Raw genomic sequence first — 24,932 nt, 5'->3', positions numbered from 1 at the left:
CATCAGAAGAAAAACAACTTGAAAAGAATTGTTTGTGGAAGATTTTCTTTCAATCCCCCCTCCCCCACAAAAGCTAACTAAAGATGAAAGGATCAATACCCCATAGCTAATAAGTCCCACCGAAATGCATTCAACCCACCAGATGGACCCTTGCTGATCAGTGTGTTGCAAGCAAAAATAGCCCTTAGCCACCCTGTATGCCTACTGCCCTTTGGGCTTTGTGGAACTGTACCACACGAGAAACCTCACTGTTTTCTGGAGACCTATATTAGAAGCGATGCTCAATCCGACATGATGATGAGGCTGGGTCTTAAAAGAAAACGGACGCTTAAAGCATATCACAATAAAAAGTTCAGATTCCTGCTTACAAAAAAAAAAATCACAAATTCCAAATCATGAATGAAGTGTAAGAAAGATGCACGCTTTCATTAAGATGCCCATCGTTGGCTTTTCACCTGTTGAGACCACACGTAATTTAGACCTCTCTGAGGACTGTACACCTCAAAGTAAAGAAACACCCTTACTGCCCAACGCCAACCTGGGATTTTGAAAATGCCGCGCAGGATTGAGGGATTCATCTTATGTTTGGATGCTGTGCAGAATACCCGAGTCTGAACCCAGGTGAATGGACAGAAAAACTGAGCACATGTTTTTAAGTATCAAGCATTTCAAGAGTGAGTAGCTGTTCAGTTCAATCATGCTATCCTGGTCTCTAGATCTCTACAGATTTTGATCTGTACAGAACGGGATTTCCCCATACCTCTTTGTTTTAATAACAGCTAACCAAACACAATATTATGAGCAATTTGACACTAGCCTTTAGCTCTTAATAAGGGAATGCTTTAGTGGCCTATAGAGAGTGACAACCTTCCCTCTGGAACACTGCCCAGACTGAAGCAGTGTTTAGCCTGCAGTATTCCTCCAATGACAGAGACCTCTAACTTCTCCTGACGGAGTCAGTGACCTACAGACACGTCAGTGAAGTGACTGCAGCATACAGAGGACTCCTGCCTGTCGTGTAAGCAAAGCACATGAGTATCGGCTTAAAATTCAAAGAAGTCAAATGCGAATAACAGCTGGCAAACAGAAGAAATGTGATTTGTGCCTTAACTTGGATGTCATGAAGCATATAAATCTTTCATATGAGAACGTGATGCTGAGATTTAAGAATAAACGGAAAAATAACTTCGCCACAGCTTAACTGTGTTTTGTTACATACATTTTGTACTTCATCCAATGACAATACTGTTTGCTGATCTAATTAAAGTTATACAGTAGTCTACTTTCTGCAATACATCTTATGAACTCTCAACATTATGCACCAAAATCATTGGGAATTTGGAGACTATTATATGCATAAGTGAAACATTGTTATCCTGGTAATATTGATACAGTGCACAACAAAAGAATGCATTTGAAAAGACAACTTAAATGAAACTAAAAATACTGTAGTTACCTTAGCCAGACTCTTGCCAGAAGGTTTTTAAAAATTACACATGCTTGACAAAAGTAATAGTTTGCAAAATTACGACAACATGTAGATTCACATCCACACTCAGAAATGGAACCTCCTAAAGTACAGGATAACACTCCCAAAAATGTTATTTTCCATGCAGAATGTTCAATATAAATACTGTATTATTCTCATGAGCCCCTGAGATGACATCCCTTAGTATAACATGTGAGAACCAAAAAACAGCCCACAACAACCTTCTGGCTCCAGATGTTTCAAGTGCACTGGATTAATTAACACAGAGGCTTCAACATCACAGTTAATAAGACAGTAAAAAGCACAATATAAAGATAAAACTTCTATACCTCTATCACAGCTGTTCCCCATCATTTGAAGAATGTCATATGGGCTGTACAATTCACCTCTGGATTGGCCGAACACAGATCATTAGCCAATCAGTAAAGTGTACTACTTCCGAGTAGTGACCACTGCCTACGCACCAGATTTCTCCTCTCCATGTCTGAGTAGTTGAACTACATCTTTGCAATTAATTTCCTTCGTACAGGCTTCTTCCTTGCAGACTCTCTCTCTTTCTCTCTCTCGGCTTCCGTCCTAACCTTCACTTTATCACAGTCCTAGGTTTTGGCTGTCAGAGGAAGAGATTTTACCGCAGTTATTCAATCAATCGCTGTAACTGCACTACTCCGTTTCTCTCCACCTAATACCGAGCAGCTTCAGCAGTAACTCCTGCTCTGTCTGCCTGCTGCACCTCTGGGACAATGCGATGAAAAGATTTCTGAGTCAGTGACAGACGAGCATTAGGAGAAATTTATACCTGTACTTAACTGATAATCCAAAGATTCTTTAAACGGTTCTCTGGCACGACCTTAATCCTGAACACCTAATCACATTCCGTTTCATTTTCCGAAAAGCTGGGAACATTGGCACATTTTTTTACAGGGACTCCAGGTCTCTGTCCGGGAGTCAGTGCTGCACAGTCCCCTGACGAGGGCTACAGTGAGTGTAAGTACTGTGTTAACTAATCAGCTTTTCAGGTACAATCAATTTGAACCTTCCAAAGTCATGCTTATGTGATGGTTTAACACTGATGATATTGTCAGTTCAAATATCAAAGAGTTAAAATAATATCTTAACACATTTCTGCTCTTTATTCGATTACCGAGTATAAAGTGAGTAAACACTCTATGCTTCAGACGTATGAAGTTTAGTCATTTAAAGCAGGTTTTCACATTGAAATAAAAAATAAAGCTCTAACCAGTTACTCCAGTGATACTGTTAGTTCAAATATTATACTTCTAATACACATTTCACACTGAAAATAAATGTAAAAATTACAAATGTGCGGCACTTTATTAATAATCCTTATAACTTTTTCAAACATTCTGAAAATTCTTAATAAATGCAAAAAGTTCAAAAAGCAAATGGAACCCACATATTATGGTTTTCAAGTATGACACAAGAAGACACGCAGGTAGTCCCAGAGCATTTCCTGCAAATGATAAGTCACCTTACAGTAAACTCAACAGTCCTCAATGTCTGGCATTGTGTGGCAAACTGAGTTTTTGCACGTTCGCAAAGAAAACAGTCAAAGATCTGCCTTTTCCGAAATGTTGCTATCCACCATGCCACCATTGATTTTTATCAGTGGGGAATGTGATGCTTCTTCCTGACTTGGAGTATTCAATTACAACCAAGTTCTGCCCTCCCTCAAAACGCCATTAAATATCTCAAACCACCTGCACGCTAAACATACTGTACAGACAAAGCTTGAAAGTGCCTATTAATAATAAAATCTACTGAAGATCTAAAACAATGTACTGCACCACTGCATCAGAACCTCACCCTATTTTCTACATGTTTAGGTACCTCCACCTTTGAACCTTAACCTGGAAAACAAGCTGGCAGGAGTAATAGGCAACCATTTCCTGTCTATGTGCTTATATCGCTGTCTGAAGCACAACTGAGATGTTACAACACAACAATGGCTGGAGATGTTTAATGACACCGGAGACTGAAAAATAATGGTTTGGGATTTTATTCAGTAACAGAAATAGCTGCTGCATTCCGAATAATTTACGAAGTACCTGAACATGATCCTTCTGAAGGAAAAACATTAATCTCCTTCACCCATCAGCCAGTTATTATACTCATATTCAGATGCTTTTTCAAATCACAGGAACTGAAACGAGGTTCAGTTTACATTCTGCCCAGATAGTAGGTTCCTTTTACACTGCATCCTGCAAGACTGTTTCTTAAATAGGGCATGTATGTCTTTTATTGTTTCCACGATCCTCAGGATCTCACCTTTTCAAAGGGTACATAACATTTTTTCTTCCAGCCCTACTGTCCCAAAAAGCTGCAGGTCATGCTGATGGCGTGGGAGGCACATACAACAATCAGAAACGAAACCCAGCAGTACAAATCAGATAGGATATGGCAGGCTTTTCAAATTAACAGCAAAGGCCGGCTCAGTTAACTTGTATCTACGCAGGCAGATTCATCAATTTCAGGGCAACTCCCAGTGGACAACACATTGATCCATTCCAATGGAAAAGAGCCGCTGGCTGCCAACTGCAGCATTACACTTATGCAGGAAACGTTGGCTCATTAAAGAGTTCATACAGATGAGAAGATGCATTACTATTAAAATTAACTTATTCCACAAGGGCACCTGCATTAATACACATTCTATACACAAATACACAAACAATGAAGATTAAGTCTTTGCGCAGCTGGAAATCTACATAAATTTAAAGATCTGAAGGCAGATAAATCTATAGAAAAACCAAGATAAGTGCTTCATGAATACAATGCCTATTGTTGCAACTGAGTATTACAAATATAGAGGTACTTCAGACTACATTTTTTCTGTTTTTATTTGATAGGGGTATTTCTAATTAATATTTCCTTGAGGTATGAATATACTTTTAAAAACTTGCATTTTATATTTCTATTGTAGTTAAAAAAAACTTAGAATTCATACTTCATGACACATGATACGTGTTTCAAGTAAGAAGCTAGAGACTTGTATAATTTTCTATTATACATTTATTTGTGGTTTTAAGTCTTCACTTACAGCTTTTTCAGTCTTCAGGTACTTCACAGCAGTGCTGGTGTTAACATCCCTAGACCACGACTTACAGCACACTGCATTCCAAATCACTAACATCATTGCAATGTGAAAGAACTTAATTTCAGAGCTATTGCAGCATTTATGGAGTTATCCACTCTAATGTACAGCAGAGGCAAGGGACTAACAAAACAAATGGCTGGCTATCTTACTTAATGACAGCTAAGATTAAATTTGTTGTAGTTGGAAGTGTATTTCTTGCATTGATTTAAAGATTAAGTAAAAGAAACCGTAATTAAGTTCTAAAGCAATGTCCCTTCACAAATTAAAGATTGTTGAATGATTGCTATACATCTAAAACAGTTTATTTAATAGGGATCTCAATGTGTAAGCAGAAGTTTGTAAGTAAGAAGATGCTTTCGAACATTAAGTGCAGTTTTGCCTGGATGACTACTGTGTATAGTACAAACACTAATCAGCTGTGCTTGCTTTTTTTAAAAATGTAAATGCTGTATTTCTATATTTAAAATGAGCACACCAATCCTAAAAAGATTGAGATAATAGGACCCCAATTGGAACTCATTCAAAACTGCGTGCATGTAGCTTTCATAAATCTGTGACGTTCAGTACAGAACACAATAAATGCTGCAGATTCAATCTTTCTTCCTTACAGATAGACCTTAGGGTTCTCATGACAACAATGGTTTGCATTTGATGAGTAAAGTAGACGCATGGCGCAGTATTGTTGTTGTTGTACTTTGGTTGAAATGTCGCGACTTTTCACCTTCTTTTCCAGCTCAAAAGAGAATCTGGAACCAAGCCAGATTTCCTGAAGCCAACTGTACTGTTCTACATAAATAATTAATCTGGTCCATCAATGCTTAATATCGGATATCATCTCGATGATGTTCAGAGGGTTTTAATGTACGAGAGGCCTGAGGTGAAAACAAGATAATCTCGTCAAAGATTTAATCATTGAGAAAGCCAATAAAATGCTGACATGGGCTGTTTCAAATGTTAAAGTCTCAGGGTGACTTTTAATGGGATAATAGAGGCTTCATTTCAAAATCTATAGACAAAGATGAGATTGTGATATGGTAACTGGAGCAATAAAGTGGAATATAGATTTTGGATATGGTAACCTCCACACAAACCCATGCATTACAAATAGTTTTAACGTTTCTTGTGTGCCCATACCTCAGAGGGCACAACAAGACTGAGGAATAAAAAAAAAAGACATTTGAGAAAGAGATTAGGAATTTGTCATTAAAATGAAGAGCTTGGTGCTCCCTCCTCTCTCCCCAAACACCCACGTATTTAAAAGATTTTGAAGAGTTTTTTTTTATTTTTTTAACAAACCAACAGTTTTTTTCCCCTAAGGAAGTATTCTGAGTGCCAAAAGATTCACAACTTGCTGCAGAAAGTCTTGGCTCCCCACATCTGCTCCTAGGTCAGCAGCAATGCTTTCAGATTTGCATTAGGGATATATGGGATTAATTCCAATTACTGATTAACCTTGCTTTGGAACATTAAAATGTTTTTGATGTATTAAATTAGCATGGTTTGCCCATTTTGCTTTAATCAGTGATCTTATTTAAGCATAGTTAAGACATTAATAAGGAGAAACTAAGAATTACACTTCAATATTAATCATTGACACTGACAAGCAAATGACCATCTTCATATTTGTCTTAACCTGATACCCTGACCCAAGAAAGAGTTTAACATGTGGTGGGGTTACAACCACTTTCACCATAAATTGTGGTTGGAGCCATTTTCCACCATGACAGACTGTTATTTAACACATAAACTAAGTCCTTAACAACTAACTTATTTTTCTGGAGCTGAAGGAAAAAAAATCTTTATTTTTTTTTTACTGAATTTCCAGCAACAGAGGGAACCTCCTTGTCCACATGGAATCTTTAAAGTACAGGGTCTATACAGTAGGAATACAGATCATAGTTCTGAAAAGTAAGGAAATCTGAAACTCAATGACTCAGTATACAATAGGTTCCTTAAGAAATTAGCCAGATCTCACTTTGATCATACAGGTATGCTTGTTTGAATTATATACATACAAAACTAGAATGTTTTTCTATATTTTACCCCAATCAATATTTTGCTTACTAAAAATACAGTACCATCTACACCAGTCATATTTCTCACTAACAGCTGATTGTAAGATTTTAAGTACAGCAATTGAATGACACGTTACAGCTGATGAATGATGAATATATCAACTTTAATTTTGTGCATATCTGTGGGTGTATGCCTATACCCTTAGGGCTGAAAATTAAAAAAATAAATAAACACACAGGCTATCAAAGCTGAACTTTATCTTTGTTATAGTATATCGTATAACTAAAACACCTACTCTGTAACATAAATGGTTATTTCATGCAGACATACTACATGAAATAGTTCATGTAGAAATACTACATAGATATACCTCAAAGCATGTAATTTAATTGAATTTAAAAAATGCATCCATTGACCCGGCATTCGTTTGTAAGAATGGAAATTTAATATTGACCTGGCTCAAGTCTGCTGCAGACAGACATCTGTGAGAGCAGACAATTCAACATCCCCTTCATATGGGACAATTGTCAGATGGCTCCTATCTGAAATCATTTTGAACCTTATTTTGAGCATGAACCATGCGTCTACAGACATGAAAAACCCAGTTAATTGTTCTTCCATTCTACCCTTCATCTGCGCTGGATTAATTTGAGACTAGACTATGCTTCTATTTCTGGTAGCTCGTTCCTCTGCCAAACTGCAGCTGGCAAAAATAAGGAGCTATCAGTAAAATTACAAGTCGATTGAATTTAAAGAGGTCATGCAGTGATAATGCAGAGCTTCTGAACCTTACACTTTGTCTTAAGCACTTATAATCAAACTAGTTTCCCCCTCTGTCAGATCATTACAAGGGCAAACAGTGTGTTTTGGGGTCTGTCCAAAATTACCTCACTGCTGTCCTCAACAAAATGATTTGCCATTTTAAATCAAAGAAACAGCAAAACAAAATCAATGTTGTAATAACTGGTTAAGAGTGGGAGTGCCCGAACAAAAAATCCTTAACTGGTGTCATAGCAAACCATCAATAAGGAATCAGCAGACACTGAGGATATCCTGCTTCTAAATGGAACCAACACTATTCCACAAACACTTTAGAGCTTACAAATTTGAAGGCAGGCAGAAATCAAACACTGCTGAACGGAAAAAAAAGCAAAAGTAAAACAAGACCCCCACAACTTTTCATTTGTAATATCAGACATGCAAATCTGAGAAGAAAAATGGATAAGTAGCACATCACACAACTAAGACGACGAATTCCTTTCAGCTCAAACACTACTTGATTTTCTGGTTGTCACACAAAACAACACAAGAATAACATACTTTAGTCTACAAAAATCAAAATCTACAGGCAGTTCAGAAGGAGAGCAAAATGCAAAGCTACTCTACACCCTCCTGCTAACCCAGCAGAAACCATTTCCAGCACCAGCCGCTTCTACAGAAACAACAGAGATTGCCAGCGCTGTGCGAGGGAGCATTTGTAACAGGATTACTAAACCGTTAATCTGACGTTTCAATTACCCTTAAGTCAGGACCAGCCAGCACAGAACCTTACTTTGCTGGCCATGCTGAAGGAACAGCCTATTGTACAATGAAACAAAGGGCCTGGGTTTTTGGCTCTCAACAGAATAAACAAGTCTCCATTACATATTAATGTATATATTTTGCTATGGCCTGTGGGGCGCACTTACAGTGTATTACAACACTTTTTTGTCCTGCACCTGTAAACCATTTGCACGTAAAGGATGCGAAATGTTTCAGTCTTCTGTTTAAGGACTATTTTTTTGGGAGCACCAATGTAATCAAGCGAGACGACAGTTTTCGAATCCAAAGTTTCACCATGTCTTCCCATTCAATTCCACCACCACATCACTTAGTCTTTCATAACAAACAACGAAAAGACCACAGTAACTCCACTGTATGCACTGTGTATTATACCTACTGAATGTGCTTGCCAAAAGTTTATCGTCAAAGTCTCTTCATATTTTTTAAAAGCTTCTAATAACTGAAGAACACTGGGAGACATATGATAACTTACCTGCCTGTGCACCAGCTGCATCTATTATATGTGAGTTTTTTTAATTATGGCTAAGAAAGCAAACTAGTCTCCTATGCATTTACTATGCTGTAGCAAAAATGATCTGTACCTGTACTCTATTTCATGAACACTGAAGACTCTCAAAACCTGACACCAAGATGATTGATGTGGCCATGTGTATCGGGTCATCAGCATCTTGTTTCATTCACATTTATTGCAGCTTGCATTTTACTGTAACGTCTACACCTATACCCCAGGGCACTCACTACCTCAGCCCAACACTGTCAACTGACAAGAAGGAATGTTTACATTCTACTCCTCTCTCAGGTGATAAACCAGGTACCAAAAGCTATTTAGGGAATTCAGACAGAACCTGTTTTAGCCAAAGCGAAGGCGCTGAGGTAACCTGTAACTCCAGGCACTGTTCGTCCTCAAACCTGTTTGTCATTTCTGCTCCACTCCTGGAATTACTCACCTGCTTGCATCACCTCCACTCTTGTCTCCTGGTCTAAAAATAATTTAAACTTCTCCCAAAGAAAAACTATCATTTGCCATTTAATTTAAAGAGTGATTTCTCAAACAAACTCATTATTCATTTGGAGGAGACATTCTAAATTAAAATGACAAATTATTACTATTGGGTTACCGCTACATTTTGACAGCTGGTTAAAGTATGAGGGACATATTTATAATGCCTTCTCATCTCTATAAGATGTGATATTATAAGCCACAATCTTTAAATGAAGATCAATAAATAGGACACAAACACGATTAACATGATAAAGCTGGCTCACTCCTGTTGTCTTCCACCCAATCAAACTGATAAGTAATAATAAAATACAATTAATTGAATAATGTTCAATTAAAACAGCATTCAGTATATCTTGGGGGAGCTGATCCAACAATGTCAACCTAAGTTTTATCATCTGTTTTATAAATAGCTCTCTTCACAGAAGTACACACAAACTAGAGGCAGCATCAAACGTATGTTAGGCCCCAAGACCCACACTGTAACACTATTTGATAGCTGCCCTCAGAGGTATTTTTGGTGCACCTGTTACTCTTTTCTCTTGACTCTGACAAGAGCTGTAAACTCCAGACAAAGTTTGTGACAACGAAGGAGATCAGCACACAGGGTTGGTTTGCTCTGCGTTTTACTCATTACATTAAACACGCAAGAATCACAATCTATCTTAAAATGTGCTATTCTCCACTCACTTGTTTACAGCACAATGTGGGTCCTGCACAATGTGCCTGTGTCACAATGTGATGAAACTGAAAACCCTTACATCCTGTCGTGTTTTTTTTTGTAAATCCAGACAAACTCTGAAAACACAAAGTACCACGCAAAAAAAAGTACAATTCGTCCACAAATCCTCAAATAATCACAGATGTAGAACATGTTTTCTACCATAAATTAAAATTCATCATCAGAACAGTGTGGCAGACGAATGGCAGTTTCTATTTCCCCGAATTAAAAAAAGAAATCCTAATTCATTTGCGAGCGAAACCGAAAATGTACTTGAGTTTTTATTTTAATGATGTTCAAGGGGAGATATGACGCTCTTCAGAAGTGACAGCTGGTGTGTGACAACTGAACCAGGTCATGTGGTCCCGCATAATATCCGCATACACGTCTCATAACAGATCACCACCTGGCAGTGTCGGAGGATTTTCCAAAATGGGTTAAGCATGGGGGAGAGGGAAAAGACCGCTGCAACCAGCTGTGTCGGTGGCAAGTGCTTAATGCGGATTCCCTCAGCATGGTCACTGGTGAAAGGCAGCAGTAGCGGGGAACCGGAAACACAGACGTCCATCATTCCCGGAGAACACAGCGAGCTTTCCTTAGATCACGCTTCTTAAAAAGAGCTGTGTGAAACCTAGGTGCGGAGAATAATGCTGGTTATGGGAATACCATGCATTCGGTGCCTCCTGTGTTTTAGCCCTCAAATCAACCTTTGAACCCTCTTCAGGAAACGTAAGGGAAAGAACATGTTTTTTTTTAAGTTTAAGTTTATCGATTTTTTTTTAGCAGAACAAAAGTAGCTTCAAACACTCCAATACAAACGCTGAAACAGTCCGATACAATGAATAATGACAAGTGTTTCAATTCTACATCAGCGTTATTCCCAAGCAAGTCATTTTTTTCCTTCCACATTTTAAAGCAAACGTGAAATAAAACTATTTTTAATGGCGAATTGCATTTATAAACGGAAAAGGAAAAGCTCCCAAAGCCCAGAACTTCAAAACCCAGCCACATAAGAAGGCGATGGGACCAGGCACTTCTTCGCCAGGCTTTCTACAGATTGAAGTTGAGTCACTTCAACAAGTACGGATGAAGTGCAGTTCAATAGTAAGGACAGTGGTCCATTACATTAATTGAATACGTCAATCAATAGCTTAACCAAACAATTTCCTCCTAAAACAGTTATACGACAGATGGATATAAGATATAATCAATGTTAACGTTTGTATGGAGTGCTGAGGGTTAACAGTGCAGTTCCGTGTGCAGTACGTAAAATACAGTAAATTACATGTACTACAATACTTTTTGCAGTTTTACGCTGCAGGCAAAAATAAAAAAAAAACTGCTTTTAAAAAAAGTTTCTAGTTTCATCGCGCATTCACCAACACGTGAAAAACTGGGATTCAATCCTCATCACTTTCATAACCAAAAGAGCCGCAAGTCTTTCGCGTTTACCTTCAAGGGGGAAACGTTCGTGAATTCAATATAAATCCCTGAATAATGCTGGAGACCGGTTTTTTTAAAAAAAAAACGACACATGATTTTTTTAAAAAAAGGTACCTACCTATAAACTGCATGTTCTGAAAACGGATATTCACGCTCCCTTCATCCCTATCCGCCACTGCATGTGTGAGACTCAAGTTCGCATCTCGCTAGCACTCGCACGTCGCTCGCCCCTAGACACTTCGGAATGCAGAAAAGCCTGAGCCCCAAGCCCGTCAAACCCACCCAGCCTTTCTCTTCTGTTGCTCCATTGAAAGAGGCGCAACAATAGCGGCCCCTCTCACTCGGGTTCCCTCCCTGCGCGCACACACACACACACACGCACGCACGGGGCGCGTGCTCCCGGGGGATGCCTTCTCAGAGCACCAGCCGCTCGCCCAGGGAACGAGTCGCCGCACTCGCTCTCCATCCAAGTCTCCCCGACGGTTTCCAATCCCTCCGACCTGCTTTTTCCATCTTTGGGAAGGGGGGGCGGCAAATATTTTCACGGCCCCCCCCCCTCTCAAAGACATTCTGATGTATGTCAGTCCAGGGCAAATCCAGCTGCATTGCCCTTTTTTTTTTGTAAGAAAAGGTAGTCACGGATTTTCTTTGGAAGTGTCACGCCTCTTCTTAATTCTGGGAATGTTCACGCTTAATTTCAATCATAATGCAACACGCCAGCGTAACGCGGAGAGTTTGTTAGCCAAACCCCCCCGCGTGAGTGGCACTTGCACAAAACAAGTTGAAATGAATATAAAACAGATTCTGAGGCTAAAGAAACGACTTGTCCGTTTTGCTTTACCAATTTGCAAAATGCGGAACACTAAGCAGCATCACTCTTTAAAAGCATACATTTACGAAACTTACAGCAATTCGTGTACGGTTCTCAATCCCCAAAACAAACACGCTTAAAACATTCATGACCAACGAACACTTAGTTTTTGACCATTTGGCCCACCTGCCTTATTTGGTTGTAACTAATTGATCTGGGGATCTCATCCATCTGTTGTTTTGAATGAAAGCCAGGGTACTGGCTTCAACATGACTGGGTAACTTGTTGCTAACCCCCACAACTCTACATAAAACGGTGCCTCTCGTTCTCATTTTCGAATTAACTTCCGCATAGTTTCCACTGTACCTTTTGGTTAGTTTTATTTCCTGTCGGCTTAGTTGAACTTTGCTGGACAGCTTGTTCCAGACACATTCAGAAAAGAAATACATCTCAGTTCCTTTGAAACAACTTTGTCCTCAAATATCTACGGGAAGAAAAATAACAGGTTCCCTAGACTTATCTGTTCTGTAACACAAACTCTGTCTAAATCATTCACAATAGATGAATTTTCTTGAGAAAATACTTCTGCTCAGTGGAGGATTCTGTTCCACGAACTGTTCCTTGAAAGATTTGCTGAGTTAAAATGGTGTTACAAAGTAGTCACCACATTATTTGCAGAAAATAAATCTAGTGACCCGGGTATAAAAATAAGATATTTTAAAGTGACCTTGTAGAGGGTTTATTAATGCCATGAATTAAAAAAAAAAACACCAGTGTAAACCTGTCAGTCTGTTCTTGGACATCTTGACTCATCTTTCTATACACTCACTAAATCTAGAGACAAGAAGGATAGGTCTAGTTGTTAGTGACTAGTTCCAAATTCATACAGTGTAAACTAGAAATAGGCTGGAAGTCTGGCTGGGGAAAAAAACCTAGATTTTCATGCATTATCTCTGAGAGAAAACACTGCATGAGAAAGCAAACCAGTGTGAAAAGCTGTGGGCTCAATATATTATAAATTAATCTGCCATGAACCCGTTGATCAAAACAGTGTGAAGGAAACAGGAAATCCTAATTGGGTCTCTTTTCTTTTGCGTTCTAAGTTAAGGTTTGCTTACAAGATTTTTTTATTTAACAATAGCCTTTGGGACAAAGTGCTTTAAATTCTGAATAAGCTAGAATGTGATGGAACTCAGACCTGCTTTTCTTCACTGCTCCTAAAGCACCACAACTGCACTGGCTAAATATTTCCCAGTAACCAGAGATGTTATATCTGCAATAAGTCTACTGACTTTCTCTGGCTCATCAGTCCCACACAATCAACACTTACAAAGTCCTCCTTCTGACTGGGGATCCAGGAATGCTGTACTGCCAGGAGAACTCTAGATACAGTTTTCATACGGATTTGGGGGAGAGTTTAGGTAGTGGAAGTAAGAAGAATAAGAAACAGGAACAATTAAAAAGGGTATATACTGTACAAGTTCAGAGGTTTTAGTGTTGGAAATTCTTCAGATTTTACAGTATGCATGTATTTTCCATTTTCAGTAGTGCATCAATGCAAATGACCAATCTTCAGAACTGAATTTTGTTTTGTTTTCGTTCTTATGTTTTCTTGTATATGAGATATGAATCTTTCTATACTGTATGTCTTCTTCTATCAATATGCTTCACCTAAGTTGTGGGGAAAATTAAACAAGAATCTGTTACTTGTGAACTATACCTTCTTTGAAATGACAAAAATACAGGAGAAAGACGATGTATGACTACAATTAAACTAAATCTGAATTCACCAATTATATAAACTTTTAAGACTCAAAAGTATGTCCTCTGATGGATAAATGTGCAGTTCACAATAAAAATATTAGTAGTGCAAAATAATATAAGAGATAACTAATTCAACCTAATGTGTAGTAAAAAATAAAATGTAAAGAAATCCTAGCTTTCAGGAAGTATTTATCTAGATCATAATGTGTCTTTTACTAGAAACAAAAAAAAAAAGAAAAGCACCAGTATCACAGTCTCCGTCTTGAAACCTACATGGAAATAAAATCTTAAGTATTTGAAGAGATTCTGAACATGCTTCCTGTAGCCAGTTCTTTCAACAAACTGTCAGAACAATGAACTGTGTGAATTATGCGACTGTTCTCAAAGCCTCTGTCAGTGAATCCTGGAACAGACATGATTGTGTAATACCGCAACAGTTAAGTCAAATGTTTCTCTCAGGGTCAACTGTAACAAAAGTAACAACCTTTCAGCAAAATATACTTAAAAAAACCCTATGTATTTTATTTTTCAGGAGAGAAATCATGCCCCTTTTCCTGCTGTGTATATTATATGTGCTTGTAATGTACAGCATTTGACAAACTCAAAGGTTTGTAACTCTGGTACTGATGCCTTCATGGTGCAAGTCCTCAAGCTGAATCACGCCATGGACAGTCAACCACCACAGTTACTCCTAGAAACACTAAATCACATCTCACCAAACTGAAACATCAGGACTGGCTCCAGCAAAAAGGAAGTACAATGTCTTTCAGGGGTTCAAATCTGAAGCATTGTTGAGATAAATGAGGTTTAAGTACCAAAAAGTTCAACAGCTCAAAACATGAAATTAAACTATAAGTTAAAGATTAAAAACAAACCGAAACTCCGGGGCGAAGCGGTGGCTCTGTGGCTAAGGATCTGCGCCTGTGGCTGGAAGGTTGCCGGTTCAAATCCCGCAGCCGGCAGAGGAATCCTACTCCGTTGGGCTCCTGAGCAAGGCCCTTAACCCCAACTGCTCTCTCCCTATCTGTGTGTCTGTGTGTCTCATGGAGAGCAAGCTGGGGTATGCGAAAAGGTAATTCCTAATGCAAGAAATTGTAAAGGGTTAATAAAGTGATGTTAAAACCCTGATGTGAGCATCTGCTGTGGTGAAAAAGAACTGTCACTCACAGGACAGTCCCCCCTTTTGTGTTTTTTGCCATATTTTCTTGCTATAGCCAAAACCACTTGTTCTATTTCAGCTTTAAACGGAAGATGAATTGATAAATTCCCAATAGATTTGCATGATTCTATGTTTTGCAGCAAAATGAAAGCTGCAGCTGTCAACCCCCCCAAAAAAAAATCAGAACAAATTACAGTGTGGCTCCCCTGATTGAATAGTTTCTAAACCACTGCCGATGAACTTGAAGTGACCTTAATGTAATTAGAGCAGATAACACAGTTATACCCCCACCCCTACCCCACTTCTGAAAAGCTAGAGATTTTAAATGTCCTTCAATGAGAAAACTCAAGGTCTCAGAAAAAGGGACAGCACTTCCTCATCCCCTCTGCAGTTCTGTGCAGCTGTGATATGATGTTGCGATCTATGAAGTCGGCATGCTGCGTGGGAGAAATCTTAAAGATGTGCTGCTCTCACGTCCATCAGATTTTGAACTGATTTAACGTTGCTTTGCTAGCCTCATTGGTCTGAAACAAAGACTTTCCTAACAAACGCCTTTAAACCTCTGCTTCGTCTGAATGCTACAGTGTTTCATGTGCATCAGATGTGTAATTAGGCCATAAGATTTTGCAACTGTCTTACAGGCCAGTACATTGGGACAGTGTAATTATCTCCAGTCTGGCCAGCTACATGGGAAAAAAAGCACCTATTCTGTACATCATTTTCATTCACTAAGATCATCACCATCTTATTGAGAAAATACACTCTGACACACTTGAAGAGCAACCACAGAAGTGCACAGGAGTTCGTCCAGCTTCATTCATTCTCCAACACCAACCTTGCTATGATTAAGCGAAGACCATGAAACCAGAAGAGCATGGAGCAATAGGTGGAAAAACAAGGACCATCACAATCCCTCAAACAGAGAATGCACATATGAAGAGTTGATCAGTGTGAAATGCCAAACACCCTTATCAGTGCAGGAGTAACCTCACAAACACATCAGTACATGCCACACACAAACCAGCAAAAGTACACATGACAACTAGGGACAGATCAGATCGGTCTTAGCTCCCATCTGAAAAACTACTCATCAGGACATCTGCTTTCTACAACAAATGCTGCTATCGGGCTGGTCTCTTTTCTGGGATTATCAAGCAATAAACATTAATAGTCTGGTAGGTAGGTCCATCATTAATATGATGATGCATGTTCTGTTTGTGCCCCTGGGCCAGATTTATTAAACTAGAGGTGTTTTGTTATTAATTCATCCTTTGGTTCAAAGGAAACCAAGCCCACCGAGTATACAAGCAAAGGCATGCTACAGCAGGACAAAATGCATTAGAGAAGGCAAGAAAAGAAAATTAGCATCAATCTGAAATTAAAAACATTTTTTTTCACCAAACCACAACACACGCACCACCATTAAGCTGAAAAGCAGCATGACTTGAGAGAGGAGTTTTCAGACTACGGACTATAAGATGCTCTGATATTCACAATCTAGCACTTTGATTAAGAGTGCATGGGGCTAGCAGTTCGTACAGCACAGCTATTGGATAAAAATATCCACCCAAGATGGAAACTTCGTGAAGTATCTAAAACACAGAGGGAAGATTTATCTCATCGTCTCTAAGCAACCTCAGGAATGCAGAAGAGACCGGCAGCTGTTGATTCACAGAAGTTTGTGTATGCTCATTGGATAAAAGTAACTTTCAGTTCGGCAAGAGATCCACAACAAAAGGATAAACATTTGGAAAAAATATCAGTAACATCTGTTGCCTATTCTTCACCCTCTCAAACTATCGATGCAGTCCTTATACCTCGATTCAAAGCTTCTCAAAGAAAAATGATATAGGTGCTGAAGGCTATGGTAAAATGTATATCTAGCCAAGACACTTTGATTTCAAATAAAGCATGTAATGCATCGGATTGCATTACAAAAGGTATTTATTGAAATTTCATGCAAACAGCAATCTTTGCCTGCTTATTTTTTATTGTTTCTTTCTGGCTTTGAAATTGTAAAAGAAAAAGCTTGACGGAAAGAACAGGCGAATCATCAGTGCAGTTCTTTGGGCCCTTTTGTCAACAGTAAGTATAGATTAACATATAAATAACCCATTGCTCCCCCTTGTGAACCCAAGAGCGGTGAATGGAGATCAGTTAAGGAGCCCAAGGAATGAAAGCCTGCCTAAGATTTGACGCCTGTCCATCTCTCCACTGCAGTGGCTGCTACAATAAATCAGCTAAAGACCTTCTCTCGTCTCTGCTGACCCACCGACCAACGTCTACAAGTGCTAAAGGACTTTGCACAGAGAAAGCAGTCAGTGGACGCAGCCCTCCCCTAATTCTCCAGATTACTCAACACACAGCGGTCACACAGGCCAAGAGAGCCCTCTGCCCACTTCATTACTGAAGGGTCAGTCCTGCTTCTGGGGGGGGCGGGGGGAGATAAACACAGCCTTTCTTGTCCTCAGCTTCACATTCCTGCAGCTCAGCACACGCCTACTTTCCCAAACATTTCTGCCAGCCTGTCAAACGCCAGGAACCTCATTAAAATAAATCAGCATATAGTTTATCTCTGCTCTCTTGTCACATGGGAAGCTTTACTGGGTTCCATGCAGCAGGCTGGGTCAGGCAGCAGAGCAACATAACAGTTCAGTCTCACTTGGCATGCAGATAGAAAGTTTAAGAATCCCCCCCAAAATTGATGCAAAGATAAAAGGACTTTAGTTGACACCTTACACTTGCTGAATAGTCACAACATAGGCAGCTCTTTGGATTCATAGTAATGAGGGGTGTGTAACTGATGTGTTTATCTGGACCAGATTTTCCAGACAAATACCCTAGTATGACAACAGGAAACAGTGTGTTTAGAGAATGTCACCCTTCAGATGAGACATTACACTTGGTCATTAAAATTCCATGATACCGATTGTAAGAATAGTGGTGTTAACCATAATATTCTGGCTAAAATTCAACTCTGAGCTTTCACACTCTGCCCTGCCTAAAGTTAGATTTCCCCTTAAATCAACTGGTGATCTAATTTTTTAGATCTGTTGAACAAATTATTGATCTACTGATAAAATCTGCGACAGTACAGGCACTTCAGGCTCTTCCAGGATGAAAAGCACCATATAAATGCGAGGAATTATTCTTTATGTTTGCTTGGTACAGACAGCCTATTCTGACCATCTTTTGTTTGAACCACCAAAGTGTCTTCAATATCCAAATGAGACTGAATAGAACAGTCCACTTTTCAAAATGCTTTGTCCTAGGGTTTTTTTTTTAATACACATCGGCTGTGGAATAATAGTCAAGGGTAAGGACGATCCTGATACTGCAGTGTGAAAGAGTAATGAACTACAGTACAATAAAAGGATATACTATATGTAAAGTGTCATTCACATGCAGAAACTACTGGTGAGGTCCTTAAGATTTATGGTTTGTTTGCAATAAATTCAACTAACACATTGACATTGTAACATCAGGCACAACATTAACTAAAACAGACTTCTGATGTCACTTTGTCAAAGATCTACAGAATAACAAAGTGCCCAGAAAAGACTTAATTAAAGGAAGTGCAATGTCAATGAACATTCTATTCAGTACATTAAAAAATAAACCAGTCTTACCAATAAACCAAGCACAGTCTTAACAGTTGCCCAATATGTGTTTGTATTCTTGCTCGAGCAAGATAAAAATTCAGCTAAACAGATTCCCTTTGCTTATAAAGTAGTGATAACCTATAAGTGTAAGAAAGTACTTATTGACCAGTGCAGATGTAAACACATTACCAAGTGGTCATATGTTGGGATCAAACCACTTTGAGATCATCCTAGTAGAAAGTTTTCCTCAGTTAAGCATATAATCAGAGATCAAACCCAACCATTTGTCAGGGTCACATTCTTCTATATAATCACTTTCGCACGATAAAGGTGTTAAAACACACAACCATTTGTGCCTTTGCTCCAATCACTCCACCCACTGCAACGTGAGGGTTATCTGGCAATGGTGGTCTTTGACACTTACCAAGTTTTGTAGCCCCCTCTGCCTGATAATCGGGGAACTGCCCCTCTGACGGCACGCTGACAGTGCGCCGCAGACTTCGCCCCTTAGAAGATTCAGGCGGGCTTTCGTGAATCACTTCAACCGGCATCTGAGAGCAGGGGAGAGGCCAAAATAAACCATTAATTCTAACAAGGCCAACGATCAGAGGAAGAGTAAGATATAACCAGACGTTATCTAAACATTTTTAACTTTTTTAATTATACATCGATCTAAATGTGATGAAACAGGTTCTTCAATCACCAAAAAATACATTGAGGAATAGCCATGAAATAGGAAAATTAATTACGCTGATGTGCTTTCATCAGGAGCAAGATTGATCTGTAAAGTCTCTGCTCTGAAAGTCACAGGCTAGTTGTGTTGAAAAGCAATACAAGTTTTAGATATGTGGCATATGCTTTGGACCAGGTTGAAAGTGCTTTCTTTGGCATCTCTTCCATTCCTCTTGTGAAATTTAGACAAGCATGTGCCTGTTCACTAATCTCTGCAATACCACAGGATGCAGGAAAGGCTGCACCTGAGTCCTTCTGTTACTACAAACACCAGCAAGAACCGGACTGTTTAATTGTCTCCTCACAGTCCAACAGCTGATGTGCAGGTTGCTGTGGTCTGGCCTTTGTGATGCAGTGAAACTGGCAGTACAAGACTACTGCAAAGATGAATAAGTGTCGATGTGTCAATCTTAGCAAGGTGTCATGACTTTGTCCTGGGAGACCAGATCTCCCCGATGGAGGTCAATCATTGATGCATTTCTAAGGCTGTCTTGCCAGGTTAGAAACTTCTGGCTGTGAACACCCTATAAAAAATTACACTTAATCGCACTTAATCCAGCCTCCAATTCGTTTTATACCAGAAGGATATTGGTTCCTCTGTTCCTCCATTTTCATCAGGTCTGACATTCAACACCTTAAAATCACCTCATCGCCTCTACCCTGTTAACTCTCACTAATGAGCTGCCAATGTTACTTCAGTGCAATTCAGTGATTAATGATCTATCAGCCAAAATGACACCAAAAACAGTAAATCAATATCCAAAATCCATTTACTGTATTTAAAACATGCATGCATGAAGTTTTATGTTCAGTATGTTTACTCATTTTGGTCCCTCTTCTTTTCTTGTAACCAAGGGGATGCTTACTCATTTCAAACTTAAAACAAGAGATCCAGATGAAGAATAAAATCCCTCCTTCTCTTAATTAATAAAGCACCTACCAAATACTTTATATCCCTGAAGTAACACACTAGTTTACTCAGAATGTATCTTTTCCAAGCTAACTAAAATGGCCTCATAAATTGATAAAGCTCAATTACAGTAATGAATTATTCCCCTATGCATGGTGATCTGCTGAAAGATTTTGTTTACTTGCTAGTTCCATTTCAAAATCAATTCCTTTCTTAAGCACCACACCACATGCAATGAAAGAATGTCACTGCTACCTAATCCAGTATTCATTATACTTAGAAGTTTCCACAGCTGAAGCATATTAAAGGACAAAAACACACTAGCATGCATTCCAAGTCAAAGCCCTTCAAACAATTTCCTCGTACAAAACCTCTGAAAAGGGGCCAAATACTTTCCCACACCCCGTCCTTTCAGTTTGCAGTTTCCACCTTGCTGTGGTCTAGAACTTCTCGTTTAAAGATATCTGGTGACAGTGTGACACAAAACATTGCAGTTTCAAGATCCGATTAGGTTCCTCCTCCCCTTCATCCCCTGTACTGCAACATAGTTTATGGTTTTATGAACTACCATCAGCTCCAGACTGTGAATGACATTCACAGGCCATAATTACTTTAATTAGATGTGATGATGGGGAAAAGAACTGGCTGTAGTGAGGTATGAAAATCACTGAGAAATCTCGGGAAATGTCAACACTACCTGGCGGTCTGAGCAGCACACAATAAGGACGCAAAAAAGAATGCTGAAAAACTTGCCTGGTCACCAGAAACACAGTCTACAGCATTTTTTATAAGGATTTGTTTTTAGAACTGATTTTGTGCTCATAGGAAATAAGATGGGGAATTGGATTGAGACAGCAGTGCCTATCTTCAGATGGAATCAGTATGGCCTGAAAGGGGTGCAATATTCATTCTCTAGTCTGCTTCAGTGAACGATAACGCATTCCAGTGAGACGGGCCCAGACACTGGAAGTTGCCAAACAGCACAGCTCACCTCTTCCTCCTTGTTGAGCAGGATGAGCTGGCTGTCTGTCAGAATACAATATTTCCTTTCCCACATGGTGGTCTCGGAGTAGGGGGACTGGCCGCAAGACAGTCTGTGCGTTGGTGGCCCCTTCACATCTGCAAAGAAAGCGGGAGACATCAGTGAATAAATACAACACAATGACGCAAACTGACAAAAGTAGCAGGAAAGGCCTTTGTTCACCTTCCTTGGAGAGTACTAAGAGAATCACTCTGGTATTACATTTCTACACCACTGACTCACTAAGAGTGTGGATAAAGCAAGCCGCAGAAGGGAGCACACATCTACATTGAACTCACAGAAACTGAACTCAAACATTTGCATAGTCACTTCTCCCAGTTTTGGAAAAATTGGAAATAATTCCTACATTTTTTTTTTTTTAGAGTGCTATGTAAAAAAACAATAAACTGGTGTTTTCCCTCATTTATTTAAAGAGGGCATTGTCCTGGAGGGTGCTCGGTTCAAGTCAGGGGTCTGACACTTCTGTTGTACAGTGGAGCAAGGTGAGTCACTTGAGGTAATGATTAAATGAATACCCTCCAGTCCGCAGTAGGAAAAGAGATTTTGTTCTTAAATTATTTGGTTAAACTGATTAAAATATCAGTAAGTCATCCCAACAGTTTCCACAACACTTTTGAAATATGAAACTGAGCGTATGCTAAAGATATCCTTGTTTTACAGCATATATGTAAATGTCATTTTATGTCTAATTTGGCATTCAGTCGAGTCTCAAATACATTGTACAATCGTCTTTTTCCTTGGTACGTTCGCCACTAGAGGGCAGTATCGACCCGGTGTGAAGCGTATCCACCTGACAACTAGAAAAAATATTGTAGTCCAAGCTATCCATGCCATAAATAATACTAACATAAAGAGTCTGTAAGTACTCATAAAGAAAGGTATTCTGGGCATACATTACAATATCATATGGCTGAGTTGACTTGTAGCGCTCTTTTGCTTTCTGTAGTATACTTGCATTTTGAAAATTATGATAGCTTTAGACAGGCTTTCCACATAATATCACAATTAATAGATTTAACAGGTAAAAGCCTTGTTACATGGAAGACAATACAAATTAATTCTGAAATTCCACATCCCTGTTTTTTTAAACTTTTAAAACCTTAAGAGAATTTCGTTAAAACCTGGTGGTGACAGTTGTGTATTATGCCTTAGAAACACATCAATACTTTGTGGGGTTTTTTGGTTTGTTATTATGTTGACAATGAGTGTACATGTATGTTGTGTGCAACCAGAAAGAAACAAGAATGGAGACAGAAAATCATTTGACACGGTCAGCAACAGGGTTGAATTATTTTCACCCAAAGCATTTTATAAAGAAATCCCATTTCTTTCCCATGAAACAAAGACTTTGACCTCCTAGACCCCAGTATATCAGAGCAGGTCTACAAGCACTTTCACTTAGTCGCCTTGAGGACGCATGTTGAGACCTTCTAGAATTAGCAGATAAATCAGTGTAATGTCTTGCTGATTACCCTCAGCGAGAAGGCTCCTAGTCTCAGGGTCAAGAGAAATGAGACGGGTAAGAAATGAAATCTGTCAACTGCTGCATTAAGGTATGATATAATCCCATCGGCAAGAACTGATGAAAGCTATTAACAGGTCACCATACAGGAGCGAGATACTTAATTTTGTCTTTGTTCAAGATAAAATTATAGCACTCAATGACCATTAGCTACAGCAATCAGTTGTTCTTATTTGTGTTATGAATTACTTTTTTGTTTGTTCTTCTGCACTTATTTGTGAGCATCTAGAAACATACTCACAAATAAGTGTAAATTTGAAATATATTGTTTACCATGCATTAGTCTGCAAGATGTTTAAAAGGAGTTCATAGTGAAAAGAACAAGAACAGAACTAGACCCAGCCTCTGAATATAAAACTGAGGACAAAGACATTTGTCCAACCAATTGGACATAAACCAATTCCTAATATGAAAATGCTCTGGTTAGTCTGCTTCAATGTCAAAACAACAAAAAAAAAACATTTTTCTTACAGTAAAATCCTACAGCAAATAGGGGTTGGTCCTATAGCCAACAAAGCAGTAAGATGAGAAGACAAAGAAACTGCTTGCACAGGCAACACCAGGAATTTCAATCTGTCCTTTTAAATTCATCTATTAAAAATAATTTTAAAAGATAATTCACTAATCTGGGGTAGAAAGGAAGATACACTTTACTTTCATACTGATCATTCTGGAAGAAAACTGATGTCCACTCTACCTTATAGACTCAAAGCAGAAACAAGAGACTGGTGAGACAGCAATACCCTCCGTTAACGCTCACTGCATGAGCATGCAAAAGCATAGTATATGACTCAAAGGGCAGATGTCATGAGCCTTAGACCTTGGTGTGCAACAGGAGTCTGCCTCTGTGCACAATTTTACAGGTAAAACAAGACCACTGAACTCACAAAGCTGACCTCAAGCCAGGGGGTGTAAAAACTGTTTTTTAAAAAGGTTAATTTGTCAAAGGAGAATGAGATATGGTTTGCAGATCAGTGTATTTATAATCCAGAAAGTCAGTGTCTCAACATGAGTGTCTCTGTAAGCCACTCAGTAACAACCTGAACAGTATTCACTCATAAAAGACTAATAATTCTCACTCCACAATGCAGACATCCTCAGTAAGCCCCTGAAGAACATCACAGACTAAACAAGTGGGGCAGTGGGCTTACAAAAGCATGTCACGCGCCACAGATTTACACATGACCTAGCCGTAAGCCGCAATGATACACAATACACACAAGAGGCTTGTTTATAGCCACTGCTAAATGCAGATCAATGAGGTTTCCATAACAATTACCATCAAAAACGCCCAGGAATCTGAATGCAATAGGAGTCAGGCAGACGAAATGCGTGCAAAACGCTGCTTTTGGGCCACTTGAGTTCATTTATGGCATAAATAATTTTAAAAAGATGCACCCCCTCGTGTGACACAGTATTGGGCCTAAGATCATCATTAAAACCAGTCACTGCAGAATAAAAGGCTGAAGATCACATGGAAGCCTTATCTCACCTCACAATCTAGATGCAAAACGGTCATTTGACAATTTTCCCATATGCCTGCGAATTCAGGAAAAACGCTACTTGTGTTTCATCTGGTTCTCGTGCCAGGGAAAGTCAGCTCTGACGCTCAAATTATTTCATGTGCAGTGGTTCACATCAGTACTGTTTGTGCTGCATGTATTTTTAATTAGGTTTGAAAGCTCCAACGTCCTTTACAACAAGTGATTAAATCTCTACTCTCCTCAGAAAAATATGCACAAGGTAATTAGACTTCTGAGGAGAATAATAATGGCTCAATAAAGGATTACAGATGTTCACCAGCAGGTGGAATTCTAAGACTGTTTCTAGAAAGTAGAACGCTACTGAGGTTTTAATACAGTGACCCTTAAGTTGCGTACGGTTAAGATGCTCATGTTAATCTTGTTCCCTTTTCACATCAAACACTATGATCGTAATCCATGGGTGTTCTAAAATTACTGTACGTGGAAGCTGAGGTTTCCCTGTTTTCTGGACCTTTGTTTAAACTTCCTGTTGAATTAAATAGATTCAAATATTTAT

At 39.0% G+C, this 24,932-nt stretch overlaps 1 protein-coding gene across 8 annotated transcripts in view; it reads right to left on the bottom strand.

Annotated features, from left to right (window-relative positions):
- The window catches only part of rasal2 (RAS protein activator like 2), a 104,172-nt gene that overhangs the window by 32,097 nt on the left and 47,143 nt on the right, over positions 1-24,932 (bottom strand). For 6 of the 8 annotated variants that reach the window (XM_088598154.1, XM_088598156.1, XM_088598153.1 and 3 more), the window contains 2 exons: positions 21,320-21,447; positions 19,111-19,237 (listed from right to left, as the gene is read on the bottom strand). In XM_088598154.1, the coding sequence (XP_088454280.1) occupies positions 19,111-19,237; positions 21,320-21,447 (255 nt within the window). Of the gene's footprint in view, positions 1-1,818; positions 1,965-11,468; positions 11,724-19,110; positions 19,238-21,319; positions 21,448-24,932 lie in introns of those variants that run through there. The other 2 variants (XM_088598158.1, XM_088598157.1) reach the window with 2 other exon arrangements.

The sequence above is a fragment of the Lepisosteus platostomus genome, chromosome 11, assembly GCF_059453375.1.
Source record: "Lepisosteus platostomus isolate fLepPlt1 chromosome 11, fLepPlt1.hap1, whole genome shotgun sequence".
In the NCBI taxonomy this organism is placed as follows: Eukaryota; Metazoa; Chordata; class Actinopteri; order Semionotiformes; family Lepisosteidae; genus Lepisosteus; species Lepisosteus platostomus.
The sequence above is the reverse complement of the archived record's forward strand: the minus strand, read 5'-3'. Positions and strand labels throughout refer to the sequence as shown.